General features: G+C 42.1%; 1 protein-coding gene across 6 annotated transcripts in view; it reads right to left on the bottom strand.

Annotated features, from left to right (window-relative positions):
• hspg2 (heparan sulfate proteoglycan 2) overlaps positions 1 to 17,012 on the bottom strand; it is a 528,874-nt gene that overhangs the window by 279,444 nt on the left and 232,418 nt on the right. For all 6 annotated transcript variants that reach the window (XM_073031647.1, XM_073031648.1, XM_073031651.1 and 3 more), the window contains exons 14-24: positions 14,703 to 14,849; positions 14,355 to 14,518; positions 10,842 to 11,021; positions 9,169 to 9,365; positions 8,053 to 8,200; positions 7,093 to 7,220; positions 5,114 to 5,200; positions 4,968 to 5,026; positions 4,636 to 4,709; positions 2,219 to 2,359; positions 837 to 1,019 (exon numbers count right to left, since the gene is read on the bottom strand). In XM_073031647.1, coding sequence (XP_072887748.1) covers positions 837 to 1,019; positions 2,219 to 2,359; positions 4,636 to 4,709; positions 4,968 to 5,026; positions 5,114 to 5,200; positions 7,093 to 7,220; positions 8,053 to 8,200; positions 9,169 to 9,365; positions 10,842 to 11,021; positions 14,355 to 14,518; positions 14,703 to 14,849 — 1,508 coding nt within the window. The remainder of the gene's footprint in view (positions 1 to 836; positions 1,020 to 2,218; positions 2,360 to 4,635; positions 4,710 to 4,967; positions 5,027 to 5,113; positions 5,201 to 7,092; positions 7,221 to 8,052; positions 8,201 to 9,168; positions 9,366 to 10,841; positions 11,022 to 14,354; positions 14,519 to 14,702; positions 14,850 to 17,012) is intronic.

Raw genomic sequence — 17,012 nt, 5'->3', positions numbered from 1 at the left:
AATCCCCAGGACATCTTTAGGGAGTGGTGACTCAGAAAGGCAGAGTCCATTATTAAGGACCTCCAGCACCCAGGGCATGCCCTTTTCTCACGGTTACCATCAGGTAGGAGGTACAGAAGCCTGAAGGGCACACACTCAACAATTCAGGAACAGCTTCTTCCCCTCTGCCATCCAATTGCTAAATGGACAATGAATCTTTGGACACTACCTCACTTTTTTAAAATACACAATATTACTGTTTTTGCATTCTTTTAAAAATCTATTTAATATACATAATTGATTTATTTGTTTATTTATTATTACTATTATTTTTTATTTAATTTATTATTCTTTTTCTTTGCCTTCTAGATTATGTATTGCATTGAACTGCCGTTGCTAAGTGAACAAATTTCACGTCACATGCTGGTGATAATAAACCTGATTCTGACTCTGCGAAGATCTTTAGTTTACATGCCGTATAGACAGATCATTCTTTACATACATGAGGAAAAGCTATAACAGAATACAGAATATAATCTAACAGTTACAGAAGAAGTGCCGGGCCATTGTCAAACAAGGTACGAGGGCCATGAGGAGGGAGGTTGAGGAGTTAACTTCATGTGCAATTGGACCATTCAGGAGTCAGGAGACCGTGGGTACAGTAGTTGCCATACCAAGCTGTGGTGCATCCAACAGAGAAGGCCATTCAGTCCACCTGTTGTATGTTAGCTCTCACAGCAAAGTGGGGCTGGCACTAGACTGGGCCACATAGCCAGAAGCCACCAACATTTTTGTTGTGTCTCTATTGTGCTGTTACTCGACTTGCAATGGCAACCCAAATTAGGAACTTTATTTACCTTATCACCCTTAAAATGCTCAGGCAGAACTAAATAGTAGATGTCTCGCGGAATCGTGGCAAAAGCTGAAAAAGTCAGCTCATTTGAAGCACTGAACCGAATTCCTTCAGATGTCCTATGAGAGTCTGCCAAATTGCTCAAGGCATAAAGATTCTGCTCCTGGGCATGAAAACTGGCCCGCACCTTGTGAGGAACAAACAACACAATTCAGTAAAAGCACAAGAAGAAAAGTTCATCTGCTCTATGTATTTACAACTATGTGAAGTATTGAGTTCTATTACTGGGACACGTCTATATAACAAAATCCTGCTTTGTGAGAGCTGTATGCAGTGAGTGCAGCTGCCGGAAATCTGAAACAAAATGCTGATAACACTCAGTAATCAGGCCATCAATGGGAAAGAAAAAGTTTAGCTTTTAGGTGTAAGACCCTTTGTCAGAACCAAATATCTCACTGTGAGCTGTCAAATTCACTTGCAGTGTTCTGAAACAAGGCATATTTGATAACGTTGACCAGACTCAGAAACATGAAGGATTAGCCTAAAAAAATCCAGATTTTCCTGTACAAACACGAGGAAATCTGCAGATGCTGGAAATTCAAACAACACACACAAAATGTTGGTAGAACACAGAAGGCCAGGCAGCATCTATAGGGAGAAGTGCTGTCGACATTTCGGGCCGAGACCCTTCGTCAGGACTAACCGAAAGGAAAGATAGTAAGAGATTTGAAAGTAGTGGGGGGAGGGGGAAATGCAAAATGATAGGAGAAGGCCGGAGGGGGTGGGATGAAACTAAGAGCTGGAAAGGTGATTGGCAAAAGTGATACAGAGCTGGAGAAGGGAAAGGATCATGGGACGAGAGGCCTCAGGAGAAAGAAAGGGGGAGGGGGGAAGCACCAGAGGGAGATGGGGAACAGGCAAACAACTAAATATGTCAGGGATGTGGTTTTCCTGTATTGTGTATATTATTGCAAATGGCAATGTGGCTGTTAAAGAATTTAGATGAAAATTTATTGCAAAACCTCAGTTTTCTGGATAATGACAATAAATCCTTAAAAAAGAACATGGCAAAAGCTAACGCTCAGTTTAATCCCCTGCACGAAATACACAGCATCCACCACATTGATATCACAAGCACTTTAGTACAAATTACTTACTGAATGTAACTTAAATGGAAAAAGATGAAAAAAACTTTGACTGGAGAGCAAATAATAATGGAACAGTTTTCCCCTGCTAACATCCTCCATACCTATCCTATGCCTCATTGAAAAATGCAATCATCAACATACTGTAGTTGTAAACCAGATCAGATTCTGTTAGAATAAATCCAAAAATTTCCTGGAGAAACGGGAATTACTTCACTAACAGTTTTACTTATGGACTAACCTGGTCTCTGTGCCAAGATGAACTGGCGCAGTCTTTGCTGTTCCCCATGCAAAAACATTTCAGGCAGCCGTCCACATTGGACTCATCTAAATTGAAGGATCCCTTTTCGCATTTATTACAGATTCTTCCAATAACATTGGGCTGTAAGAGAGCCAACACAGCAAGAGCTTGATAATGGTTTGCGAGACCTGGGCCTCCGAGTACTTAGAGTCAAAAGGACGAGACACAACAGAAAGGAGCAGTTGAAGGCAATCCATTTGTCATAACTAAATGCCAATGGCAAGACTTGATCCATCAAGTCAATCTCTGCATTTCACACACTCAGAATATAACATAATAATATCAATGAGACAAAACTAATTGAAGGAACTGTTCTAAAGGGTACAAAAATAGTCACAAGGATGTTACGGGGACTGGAGGGCTTGAGTTATAAGGAGGATGAATCAGCTGGAACATAGGCAATCGAGGGTCGACCTTAGAGAGGTACATAACATCATGAGGTGTGTAGGTAAGGTGGATAGTCACAGTTTTTTTCTCCCAGGCTAGAATTTTCCCAAGCAGGAGGAGGTGGGATTGGAGCAAGATGGATAATCGGAGGCTAGAGAACCACAGCCACTGAAACATATATACAGCAGCAAGCATGCGTGCAGAATCAGGAAACAATTTGGCCAAGGATGCAGAGGATTTTCAAATCTTTACTGGCATGTAAACAATTTCAAAATTCAGAAAGCATCAATATAAAGTATGGAGTGGGCTTTGTTTGAACACAGAGCCAGAATTCAAACAAAGATATGTAAATCAATAAACACGTTGAATCCATAGGTCAAATACTCTAGTCACAGAGTCCTACAGTACAAAATAGGCCCTTCAGCCTATCACGTCAATGCAAACTATGAAGTACCCCATCTACACTAACCCATTTATCAGCACATGGTGTATAGCATATCTGTCAAACTCAAGGCCCGCGGGCCAAATCCAGCCCGCGGTGGAATTATCTTTGGCCCGCGAGATAATATCTAATTACTATTAAAGCTGTCCCCAGTAATCGAAGCGCCTATGGCGTATGATATGGCTAATGCTGAGTTTATTCAGGTACCAGGTTTTCAGGGTTTTTAGTGTTTATTCGGCAGTCTTCTTCATAAGAAACGGAATTTGTAAAGTGAAACATTTTGTAGTTATAGCAGAGACTGAGACACATGAGAGCAGGCTGAAAAAACGGAGGCAACGAAAGCTGCGTTCGCACGCGTCCGACTGATCCGGCCCGCATGAAGCTGCATTTTGCTCAATCCGGCCCATGACCTAAAATGAGTTAGACACCCCTGGCTTTGGTAATTAAATTGCTTATCCAGATGTTGAGAAACTATCTCCACTACTCTCTCTGAGAGGGCCTTTTAAACTCTAACCAAAATCATTCTCAGATCCCCCACTATCTCTTTGTCCTCACCTTAAAACTCAGACCTTTGGTTTTAGGTATCTCCAGTGTAGGGAAAACTTTCTCACTATCTATCCCATCTATGACAGACATAATTTTATTCAACTCTATCAGATCTCTGCCCTCAGCCTCCTCCACGCTAAGAATATCAAATCTAGCCTTTCCAGTCTCCTCTCATAATGGAAATGTTCTATCCCTTTGAAGTAGTCACTGATTCAAAGGCTATAACTGATTCAAACACATCATTCAAAACTACTTCCGACAGGAACCTCTCACTACTGCCGAAGCTCTATCTTGCCACTGCCTTCTCCCGTGGATGTCCGGTACAGTACCACCAACAGCACAGACCACATTCTCCATTGTTCACTAGCCGTGAGGTAATGCTAAAGCGATACAAGACCTTAGTTGGACCCCACTTGGAGTACTGCATTCAGTTTTGGTCACCTCACTACAAGGAGGATGTGGATACTATAGAGAGAGAGTGAACAGGAGATTTACAAGGATGTTATCTGGATTGGAGAGCATGCCTTATGAGAATAGGTTGAGTGAACTTGGCCTTTTCTCCTTGGAGCAACTGAGGATGAGAAGTGACCTAATAGAGGTGTATAAGATGATGAGAGGCATTGATCGTGTGGACAGTCAGAGGCTTTTTCCCAGGGCTGAAATGGCTAACACTAAAGGGCATAGTTTTAAGGCGCTTGAAAGTAGGTACAAGCGAGACGTCAATGGTAAGCTTTTCACAGAGCGTGGTGGGTGCGTGGAATGCACTGCCAACGATGGTGGTAGAGGAGGATACAATAGGGTCTTTTAAGAAATTTAGATAGGTACATGGAGCTTAGAAAAACAGAGGGCTATGCAGTAGGGAAATTCTAGGCAATTTCTAGAGTAGGTTACATGGTCAGCACAACATTGTGGGCCGAAGGGCCTGTAATGTGCTGTAGCTGTCTATGTTCATTCCCCCCAATGTCCAAGCATTATAACATACCTTGCACACACAATATCCTGTCGATAGATTTGTGACGTCAGTTCCTTTGCTGTCACACTTTGCAAATTCACCTGCTTTATTACAGAACAAGGAACTTCACTTAGGATTATAACATAGATGTCAGGGCAACAAGAAATGTAATTAGTAATGTTTTCAACGTGTTACCACCCATTTTCTAAATATTAGTAAAGAAATTGATGGCTTTTCATTTACACTAGAATCCCAAAGTTAATCTGAACTCTGATAACATTGAGCTTCTGACTGAAGGAATACAATCCCTACAACTCTTACTCGCTTTGTGTGTGAGGTGTGTATAGCTTCCTGGAACTTACCAATTGACGTGCATTTTCCACCTGGAGTCATTGGGTTTCCAGTGTAATTAATAGCACAACTACAAAAAAAAACAAACACAGGTTAAAGCAAAACCACTTGCTTGTCGCCAGCCCAGAGAAACAGACTGTGGTCACAATGCACCCACGTTTCACATCGTCGCCCAGTGTAGCCAGCCTGACAGGCGTCGCAGGTGGGACGACCATCCGTATCCAGGAAGCAGCTGTCTGAAAACCTGCAGGCAAACACAGACATCAGTTAGGGCACTGGGAACATGAAACCTTCTGCAGATCTCAGCTGGATGTCACTTCTGAGGGAGCCTTTACTAACATAGCCTGCATCCTGAACCTTTAATACAGTGGCTCAGAAAACACAAGTGTACTGTGTTGTAGGGGGAGGAGGAAAGGCATGCAGGGTCCGGGGGGCATAGAAGCTAGCAGAGAAGGTGGGAGAGGTGTGTGGACGGGGGTGTGCAAGGGAATCAGGGGGAGGAAGACACAGGAAAAGGTGGGGGGGGGGGGGGGGGGGGGGAGAGTGCCAGACACTGATGGCAAGGGGAGAGGTGTGGAGTAAGGAAAGAATGGGAAAGAAGTAAAGAGGCAGAAAAGGGCAGAATGGGATAGTGGGACTATGAGAGAGCTCGGGGGAAGTGATGAGTGGGTACTCAACAAAACAAGATGGGGAGCATGGAAATATCCACTTTTTTGTAAATTAACTTCCAGGGAAAGATGCAGATATTTAAGTTTTTGAAGCTCAGTCAGTGTTGGACTGACTACCGTAGATTCCGGATTTTAAGCCGCTACTTTTTTCCCACATTTTGAACAGCTTTGAACTCTGCGGCCTTTAATACAGAGCGGCTAATACATGGTTTTTTTTCATGCCGCCAAAAACATTTTGCCTCGTAACAGTAGACCAATAAAATTGATGAGTAGTTCACAGAGGTCCAATGAAATTGTACGATAAATCAAGCGCACTTTCACAATTAAATTATTGTAAATCAGTCATTTGTACTCACCCTCATCAACATGGAAAACACTCGAAGAAAAGCATTGTGCTGCCTTTATGGCAGTTATTTAGTTTATAATATTTTCGCTTAGTAATTCATTTTCTAGTTAAAGTTAGAAGAGTTTTAACTATATTTGTTTTCTGTACTACATCGCGGGATGCTATGACGTCACACCCGGTTTCGCCGCGTCTTGTGGGATACCGGTTTGCGATAAACGGGACGGCGGGGGGGAGCACATTACGCGAGCGGCGGAGCCAAAACGCTGCTTTTAAGTTAAAGGCGATCAATAACTTTTCCTGGTAGGCTGCAGTATATATATTTAGTTTATAATATTTTCGCTTAGTAATTCATTTGTTAGTAATTTCTAGTTAAAGTTAGAAGAGTTTTAACTATATTTGTTTTCTGTACTACATCGCGGGATGCTATGACGTCACACCCGGTTTCGCCGCGTCTTGTGGGATACCGGTTTGCGATAAACGGGACGGCGGGGGGGGAGCGGCGGAGCGAAAACGCTGCTTTTAAGTTAAAGGCGATCAATAACTTTTCCTGGTAGGCTGCAGTATATATATTTTTTACCAGTCGTTAGGAGATATTGGAATGTTGTTCAGTAAAGAAGTATACACAACGTATATTTAAAAGTAGCCGCGTTACAGGCACGGTTCGAAAAAAAGCATTTGCAATATGTATTTGTTTTTGTTACCATATGGATTTAATTAAAAGTTAAAAAATCCTCACGTGTAATATCTTTCTGTGTAAATATCTCATATTACAACGTGGGACACCTGCGGCCTAAAATCCGGTGCGGCCTTTACAAGTAAAAAATTGATTTTATTTCTAAAATTAGAGCCAGCGGCTTTTAATCAGGTGCGCTCTGTAGTCCGGAATCTACGGTAAGTTATCTGTCATTGATGAACATATTGGGGAACAACAAATATAGAAAAGGCTAAAATGAGGAAACATAAGGTGACTGAACAAAAAGTATGTGATTAATGTGGAAACTATTTAATCCTCTCCTAATTCAGTGCCAACCCATTAACCTGACAGTCTAGTGGACTGCATCCAATACACCAAGTTGTTCCAGCTCTGCTGTTCTGCCAGGCTGCCTGCTGTGTGACACATACCTGCTGTTGGAGTCAATGAACGGGCAGGGGCAGGGCATGCAGTCATTGGGAGTTCCACGGGTGGGATTGCCAAAAAACCCTGCTTTGCACTTGTCACACTGTGGGCCCTCTGTGTTATGCTGGCAGTTCTGTGAGATACAGAAGTGGGAAGACATTCAGCCTTGGCATACAGAAACAGAAAAATCCTCCGTTCTTGTTATTATTGCTGATCACACTCACATGAATTAGGAGTCATATATCCAGCTGCAGACGTGCATCAAACAACATTGCTCGATCAAAGTGGTTAATGTCACGTTTCCTTGCTGTACTCCATCTGCTAAGTAGCTGTCTGGTCATTCAGTTTGTCTCCCGCCTCCTCGTATCTGCACTGCAGCTTGCATTCCCATTTAATTTTATGCCATCAGCAAACTTGGAAATATTACATGCGCTCCCCTCAAGCCAAGGCATTGATGTAGATTATGAACGTCTGGCACCCAAGTATTAATCCAGGCACGTGCCACATTAGTCAAGCCCTACCATCTTATGCTTTCTGTTAACCAACCCTTAATCGTCACCCAATTTCAGCTACTCTAACTTTGTTAACCAACCTTTTGTGTGGGACCCTAGCCTTTTGAAGGATCCAAGTACACCATATTCACTGGTTCCCCTTAATCCACCACACTAAACTCATTTTATTCTCTCCACAAACCAATCAATTCTTCCTAGATCCTATCACTCACTCAGAGGTCAATTCACGGCAGCTAATTAACCTGCTAACCCAGGCATCTTTAGGAAGTGGAAAACCAGAGCAGCTCTGGGAAACCCACATAGCCACGGAGAGAAACATGCAAACTCCACACAGACATTCCCGCAGGTCAATACTGAAAGCTGGGTCTCTAGAGTTGTGAAGCATGGCACTACCAGTTGTGCCATTTCTTTGCCACCTCTAAAATTTCCTGTCACAACATTTGAAGCTCTTACCAGACAGTACCCAGTAACCTTGTCACAGGTGCTAGCATGACCATTGCAGCTGCAGCCATCACATACACCAAGGTACGAGCCTGTGGCAACACGATTAAATCCAGAGGCACAGCTCTCACAGGAAAGACCCATGTAACTCTGAGGGCATCTGAAAGCAAAGATAGCATTATTTGTGTTCAGTTAGTCACAACAGTACACAAGGGGTTTCCCTGCAAACACATTTGTCACTCAATAGTTAATCACTACGCCAGATTTTCCAACAATATCTTGACCTTTATTATTAAAGGTGCAAATAAAACATTAAAGTAAGGTGAAGATAGGATCACAAATTATTTTCAGAAATGTTCATGATAAAACACTGCAACAAACAAAATCTAATTCTCCTTTTTTGCCTAAAATTCTCCAGGGTTAATAGCAGACAAGCCCGATTTGATTAACAACACAGATCAGTTAATTCAACTCTCCAAATACAAACTTTTAAGGAAACTCTTTGGACCAACATATCTCTGGTGCTTTATACCTAATGGTTTCATTCTCAGGAACATTCAAAGCAATGCAGGTTGTTGTGGGCGTAAATAGGGCAGAAGCAACTGGAAATTCTCAGAAACAGAATCAGAATTGCTTATTACCACAGACACATGAGGAAATTTGTTGATTTGCAACTGCCATACAGAGCAAGACATAAAAATTATTATAAGTGACACTAATGAAATAAATACATACAGTAAGCGGGAAATAATGAGGTACTGTTCATGGATATTCAGAAAGCTGATAGAGGACGGGGTAGAAGCTTTTCTTTGTGAGAAAATTATAGAAGTTCAAGATTTCTGGCATAAAGGAATTTCTCTTCACTACGGCAGATAGCCAACCCATTGCCTTGAGACCTTGGCGTTCAGCCCTTATAGAACAACCCAATCCTGAGCAACATTCTAATGAATTATGTATTGCCCTTCAGGCTTCTGTACCTCCTCCCTGTTGATAGTACTGAGACTGCATGTATCAAATGGTGAAGGTCCTTAATGATTGAAGCTTAATCATGCAAGCTGGGACAAGGGAATTCTGACTGCAATGTAATTTGTAAAGTAACAATGAACTATGAGGAAATCTTTTCGTTACCTGCATTCCTCAACAAGTAGTGGTTTTCCCAGGGTTGTGAACTCCACACTGGTTGTATCCATGACAATGTCACTCAGGCCGACACTGGCCATCCTGTTGTCGTACTTTGTTCGAATAAGAATGCTGTCCAGATTAGCCAAAGCCATCATGAGGTCTTCCCGGGTGACCGCAGTGCCTGACTCATGCTGCCAGTGATCCTAAGCCAAACCATGAGATATTCATAGGCTTTAATTTAAAACATGAAATCGTTTTGAAGCAGAATAGTAATTGTTGGATTCTACTTTCTGCTCCCTCAACCCATTCAATAAAATCATTGTTGAGCAACACACACAAAATGCTGGTGGAACACAGCAGGCCAGGCAGCATCTACAGGAAGAAGTACAGTCGACATTTCAGGCCGAAACGTCGACTGTACTTCTTCCTATAGATGCTGCCTGGCCTGCTGCATTCCACCAGCATTTTGTGTGTGTTGCTTGAACTTCCAGCATCTGCAGATTTCCTCATGTTTGCGTTTTTAAAATCATAGTTGATACCACTCCCTCCACAATTACTTTCCCATTGAATCTCTGTGCATCTTGCATCCAAAAAATCGTCAATTTCAGCCTTGACTGAACCTACCATTCCCTCTAGGGAAGAAAATTATCTAAATTCTGGCTTAAACAAATTTCTCTTCATTGCAAAATTGTCTGACCCATTGCCTTGACACTTGCCTCCTCCTTCTGCCCTTACACAACAATCATCAAATTCGTGGGGTCATGCTAACGAACCAGTGCTCTAGGCATCTGTATCCTCCATTAAATACTGAAACCAAAAGCGCACATACTACTTCTAGCTAAGCACAGCTGGAGCATGACTCCTCTACTCCTGACCCGCCAATAGGGTTCAATCTCTAAACACCGTTCACTTCAATGTGAATTAGAGATGGACAAATGCCCAGATCCCAAGCACTAATCCTAACACAAATACTAAAGATCAGCTGGTAGGTTTCAGTGGTTACTGTGAACAGGTTATAGTAAATTATCCCTTTCTGTTGATGAATGGCCAAAAAAGTTCAGCAAATTTGATGGCAGTTGAGAGAGGGGATATACAGCAAGGGCAGAGGGAAATTGGAGAATGATAGCCAGTACTGCCTGATGGGTAGAATGGACTGTTCCTCTGCTTATTAAGTCAGAGCCATACAGCGCGAACACAAATCTGGCTGCCCGTGCAGATCATCAATGAACCATCTATGCTAATTCACAACTTGGCCTTTTCCATGGCTCACTAATGCAATGTTTCTATACTCTTCAATGTTGTGATCATTCTGCCCCCACCACTCACCCAAGGACAAGATTTGATTAACAGCGATGGGTTCTCTTGGCCATTTTCTTTCCCGATGTCAGACTGGGATACTGGACACCTTAACTAGCTGAATGTCAGAACCTCCTGACAGCAGCAGAAAAGCTGACCACCATTTCTCAGGGTAATTCAAGAAGCTGCTTGGCCAGAACATCCCGGTGGCATTGAAAAGGACATCTTCTTCTGAGTGTTCCAGTGCCCTGAGGATCTGTCCTGAGTGGCTGTAACATTGCCTTCATCATGTCTGAATTTCCTTCCAGAGTAACACAAATGCATCCAAACTGATATCTACAACCAAGCAGGCAGAAGACTGGGACTGGAAATTCTCCACTTACCTCAGTGAAGAGAATTTCTTTCTGATTGATGAAATTGGGCTGAGTAGGTTTCTTGTCTTTGTAGATTAATTTTCTTCCATTCCCTGTTATAATAACATCGGGTTTTCCTACAGGCTCCATCTGTCCTCTCGGCACACTGTAGCGAACCTTGTAGCGCAGGTAACCACCATAAGAGTCGATCTGTGGAAAACAACCGTGAAAACTGCTAGCATTTTGGGGTTTTAGGATCCTTCACTGTGCTCAACACAGTTGCCTTTCAAAGGCTGATTGAATAGACTTTGAAAAGTCAAATTTTGGTAGGATACAGAGTAAATCGGAGGGACCTCAGGAGTGATGATCCACAGAGAGATCTTAGGGTGCAAGTCCATAGCACAATGTGCTGACATGGGTGGATAGGGTACTGAAGAAAACATTCAGCACACTGGCCTTGTGGGCCAAGACATTGAGCTGGGATGTCTTGCTGCAGTTGCATAAAATATCGGTTCGACTACACTTACATCACTGTGTACAGTTTGCTCACCACACCACAGGAAGGAGATGATAGAAAAGAGGAGTGCTGAAGAGATTCATGAGGATGTTGCAAGAAGAGATTGGGTCGGCTGGGTTTATTCGCACTGGTATAATGGTTTATAAATGTTAAGAGTATAGACAGAATCTTTCTCAGGGCAGAGAAGTCTGAAACTACAGGGCACAGCTTTAAGGTTGTGGGGGCGGGGGGGGGGGGCAGTTAAATTTCAAGGAGATCTGACAGGCAAGTTTTTCCAAGGGTGGCGAATATTTGAAATGATCTGCCATAGAGATGGTGGAGGCAGACACAAGTGCAATATTTAAAAGATAGGTACTTGGTTAGGAAGTGAGCAGAGGGACATAAGCCTAATGCGGGCAAATGGGATTAGCGTAGGTGAGTATGTTGGCTGGCGTGAATGAGGTGCACTGAAGGGCCAGCTACTATTGTTTCCATGGTGAAAAAGTTACATATTTTCCACATTCATTCCCACTTCTCCTTTAAGATTCTGCAGCTTGCACTGTCAAACAATTCCTACTCTCAGTTCTCATTATGTATAATGCCTCCCAAATAATAAACATGTTTCGTCGTTTAAACTTGTAGATTGCTAACAAATATCACACTGCAGAAATTAATGACGGTGCCCACTGAGCGAGCTAGGCCTGTTAGTGGGAGAATGGAGACACATCCATGATATTTGGATCAGAATCAGAATCAAGTTTATTATCATTCACATATGCTGTGAATGTGTAGTTTTGTGGCAGCAGTACAGCGTAAGACATAAAAATGACTACAAGTTACAATAAAAAGTGAAATAAATAAATAGTGCAAGAGGAATAACAAGGGAGTGTTCATGGACTATTCAGAAATTTGATGGCAGAAGGGGAAAAAAGCTGTTCCTAAAATGATGATGATGCACCTTCAGGCCCCTGTACCTCCTCCATGGTGGTAGTAATTTCCAAATTCAAGCAACTACTGGGCTGCCAAATAATATGTACGAAGCACCAGAGGAGTTTTACTGTTTACTTTTAACCTGTGTCATAAGTACATATTACTTGTTAATATACTTGTGGTAATACTACTTTGTGTGAGTTATACATACTGTGTTGTGCACCCTGGTCCGGAAGAATGTAGTTTTATTTGGGTGGTATACACGCTGGTAGAATGACAATAGACTGAACTTGAAATTGAAAATCACAGGTTCAGAACCCAGGTCCTGTGGTTAAATTTGATCACAATCTCAGTAAACCAATGAGCAACCGGAACAGTCAGATCAAGATAATGAAAGCAGATCATTGTTTTAGAATGATGACTGCCGCTGTCCGATGAATGAACAAAGAAGTGGAGAAGCCTGATCACTGCTCAGAGATGGATCTGCCTGAGTTAATAATAACTAGCAGGTCTGCCAAATGCCTATTAGACAAATCTGCAAAGGACAACAGGTCTGTATCTCCTTCTCAAGGAGTTAAGTTGGTTTGTGAGTAAAATCTGTCAGTTACTTGGAGATAAATTAGACACACAATTTCATGGGAAAGGCATTCCGTGCAACCTTTTGACTGAAGTACTAATATCAGAGTGAACTTGCCTTCATTATGGATCATGCTGTTGACAAAACTACACTGAAAACCTTCAGTACAAAAACTTCCAAAGAAGAAACTTTAGAATATACAGACCAGAACTCAACCTGCATGAGATCCATGAGCTGGGAATACAAATCCCAACCTTCAACTGTTAACTTTAAAGATGCTTTTATTTTTGTTTGTGCTCAGGAGTAGTTGTTAAAAGAATCCCTGGAACAGCCATGTGAACCTTCATTAGCAGGTTCTTTAACACAGCGTCACAACTGAAGTATCACAGCACCATCAACCAAGTGGAACTCCGGGTTTGAGATGTCCTCCTCGTTATTGCCCAACAAAGCAGAAAGTTTATTTAAATTAAACTTCCCTTTAAGGCTCCAGTCAAGTGAAACAAAACTTATTTTGGCATCAAGTTAAACTGGTGGAGATTAAGAACAACACAAATACAGAAGGTTTCCAAGATCCAGTTGCCATATTTATTTTCAAAGTGCTTCACTTCTGATTGTTTTCTTTCCCAGAGTTAACATCAGACTCCTTTCAAATAGGAGGTGTATGTATAAACAGGAGCAGAGGCCACTCATCCCTCGACCTGCTCTGCCATTTAACTTGACTATGGCTGACTTGACTGTATTCTCAACTCCAGTTTCCTTGCACCCATTCATTTATCAAGGATCTACCTTAGCAAGTCACAGATTCTTTGCACTGCCTGTTAAGGAAGGGAATTCCAAAGCCTATGATGCTTGAGAGAAAATTTTTGCCTCATCTCAGTCTTAACTGGATGGCTTCATATTTCTAAACAGTGATCCCTGGTCTATATTCCCCAGAAGAGCCAACAGCCCCTTCATTGCTCCCCTCTCAAGAGCCTATATGTGTCCAAAATACTTTAGGCAAGTCCCCTATCAATTTTCCAATCTCCAGCAGATACAAGACTAAACTTACCTCAGAAGACAGCTTGTCCATTCCAAGTATCAGTATCTCACAAGCCCTGTTCTTTGCCTGCTTCCAGATGAGTAATTATACTTTCTATTTTCTCTCTTCCACAGGAGCCCAACAACTGATTCTCTCTCCACTCTCACTACCTTCTTGTGAGAGCTGCTAAGATAGCTCCATTATACCTCAAAATGCTTAAAGAGATAGCATTCTATCCAACTACCACCAATATCACAAATAAAACTGCATAGATAAAAATGCATCAAGCCAATTTGCAGCATCTTCCAAAAAGCCCATGATATACAATTCAATAATATACAAATAAGTGTAATAAGAGCAAGAAATCTGCATTTCATCAATTGCCACAGATAATGACAAACTTCCAAACATTTCTTCAAGAGTTTTAAACTTAATCTCTAGTAGATAAACGTGTGAGGTGAACTCATTAGCAAAATGAGAGGAAATTATGAATACTTCAAAATTCTATCAAGCCAAATGCACCTTATTTTCCAAAAACTGCTTTGGCAGAATCCAGAAAGTCTCTTGGTTGAGGAAGCGTCTTGAGAGATCGACTAGCTGAAACTCTCCATACTCGGGGTCCACCACCATTTGAGAGCTGGAGAGCGGAAGTGTTGCTGGCTGGGTTGGCATCGTCACATTCACTCCTAGAAAGAGAACACAATTATACTCCAATGGCATCCTGAAAGCCCATTTTGTCAAAGGCAATCCCAGTCCAGAATGAAGATATCAGCTGAATGGTTTTACTGTCAGAGAGAAGGAACTGGGCTTGTTGGCTGGCTTGGAGCCAAAGGGAATGTGTTCATACTCATCTCTCCACAATTCACTTACCCATAAAATTATCTTCTTCTGTGAAACGAAGATGTATCTGGTCTCTGTAGCGACTTGTAGGAACACAGTTTCTCGTAAGACCAAAGCAGAAACAGGGAATACATTGCAGTGTGCCTTCCACATTGAAGTGACCTTCTGAACAGAATCCTGAAAAAGAAAATAGTGCCTTTAATCAACTGCAACAGCTGGGGCGCTGCATGCTTTCAGTGGTGAGGGGTTAATTTAGTGAAAGCCTGCACTTACTTAAGTGTAATTCTCAGAGTCACAGCTAATCCCTGGTCCACCAGGAGGTAAGGGCGCGCACACACACACACACACACGCACACGCACACGCACACGCACACACGCAAACCCCAATCCCGAAGCAAACATAAGAGGTCATCGTTCAAACTTGTCCATCTTGACTGTATGAACACTGCTTGATTTGCACTAATTTAATTTAACACACATGTACACACTAATTCAGTTCTTATTATCTATTGCAATGTACTGCTGCCACAAAAACAACAAATTTCATGACACACACTGGTGATATTAAACCTGATTCTATTTCCTCATGAATTATCAGGTAGTCTCTCTTTTTCCTGTCTCACCAACCACCACGACTTTTTGAAGGGCTGGTTTGGGATAAGCCACAATATATTATTCATTGCAAAAACTCCAACACTTTACGGTAGCATAGTGGTTAGCACAATGCTTTACATTACCAGCAGGGAGTTGTCTAGGTTCTCCCAGTGATGGCATGGATTTTATCCAACAGTCCAAAGATGTTCTAGTTGGTAAATTTTCACTCTTTCAAACTTATTGACACCTTTCCTTAGGTAGGTGAGCACAGCTGCACATAATACTCCAAATTCAGCCTCACCAATGTCTTACATAACATCCCAACTCCTGTACTCTAGACTTAGACTTACGAAGGCCAATGTGCCAACAGCTTTCTCTACAAACCTGCCTACCTGTGATGCCACTTTCAAGAAATTTTGGATTTGTATTTACTGATCCTTCTGTTCTACTGCACTCTTCAGTGCCCTATCGTTTCTCCTTGAAAGTCCTAGCCTGGTTTGTTCTCCCAAAAGTGCAACACTTCACGCTTGTCTGCATTAAAATCCAAAAGACATTTTTTAGCCCATTTTTGCAGCTGGTTCAGATACCACTACAAGCTTTGATAGGCTTCCTCATTGTCAACGACACCCCCAATCTTGGTGTCATCTGCAAATTTGCTGATCCAGTTTACCACATTAGCATCCATAAGACCAGAAGATATATATAAACATCATATAACAATCACAGCACGGAAACAGGCCATCTCGGCCCTCCTAGTCCGTGCCGAACTCTTAATCTCACCTAGTCCCACCTACCTGCACTCAGCCCATAACCCTCCACTCCTTTTCTGTCCATATACCTATCTAATTTTACCTTAAATGACACAACTGAACTGGCCTCTACTACTTCTACAGGAAGCTCATTCCACACAGCTATCACTCTCTGAGTAAAGAAATATCCCCTCGTGTTTTCCTTAAACTTTTGCCACCTAACTCTCAAATCATGTCCTCTCGTTTGAATCTCCCCTACTCTCAATGGAAACAGCCTATTCACGTCAACTCTATCTATCCCTCTCAAAATTTTAAATACCTCGATCAAATCCCCCCTCAACCTTCTACGCTCCAATGAATAGAGACCTAACTTGTTCAACCTTTCTTATAGCAGCAGAATTAGGCCACTTGGCCCATCAAGTCTGCTCTCCACCATTTCATCACAGCCAATCCAATTCTCCTCTCAGCCCCAGTCTCCTGCCTTGTCCCCATATCCCTTCATGCCTGACCAGTCAAGAATCTACTAACCTCTGCCTTAAATATACATACAGACTTGACCTCCACAGTTGCCTGTGGTAAAGAATTCCATAGATTCTCCACTCTCTGGCTAAAGAAATTTCTCCCCATCCTTGTTCTAAAAGGATGCCTTTCTATTCTGAGACTGTCCTCTGGTCTTAGACTCTCCCATCATAGGAAACATACTCTCCACATCCACTCTATCAAGACTTTCCATCATTCGATAAGTTTCAATGAGGTCACCCCTCATTCTTCTGAATTCTAGTGAATACAGGTCCAGAGCCACGAAACGCTCTTTATATGATTAGCCATTCAATTCTGAAATCATTTTCATGAACCTCCTTTGAATCCTCTCCAGTTTCAGCACATCCTTTCTAAGATAAGGGGCCCAAAATTGCTCCCAATACTCCCAAGTGAGGCCTCACCAGTACTTTATAAAGTCTCAACATTACATCCTTGCTTCTATATTTTCGTTCTCTTG

Source organism: Hemitrygon akajei, chromosome 29 (assembly GCF_048418815.1).
Source record: "Hemitrygon akajei chromosome 29, sHemAka1.3, whole genome shotgun sequence".
Lineage (NCBI taxonomy): Eukaryota > Metazoa > Chordata > Chondrichthyes > Myliobatiformes > Dasyatidae > Hemitrygon > Hemitrygon akajei.
The sequence above is the reverse complement of the archived record's forward strand: the minus strand, read 5'-3'. Positions and strand labels throughout refer to the sequence as shown.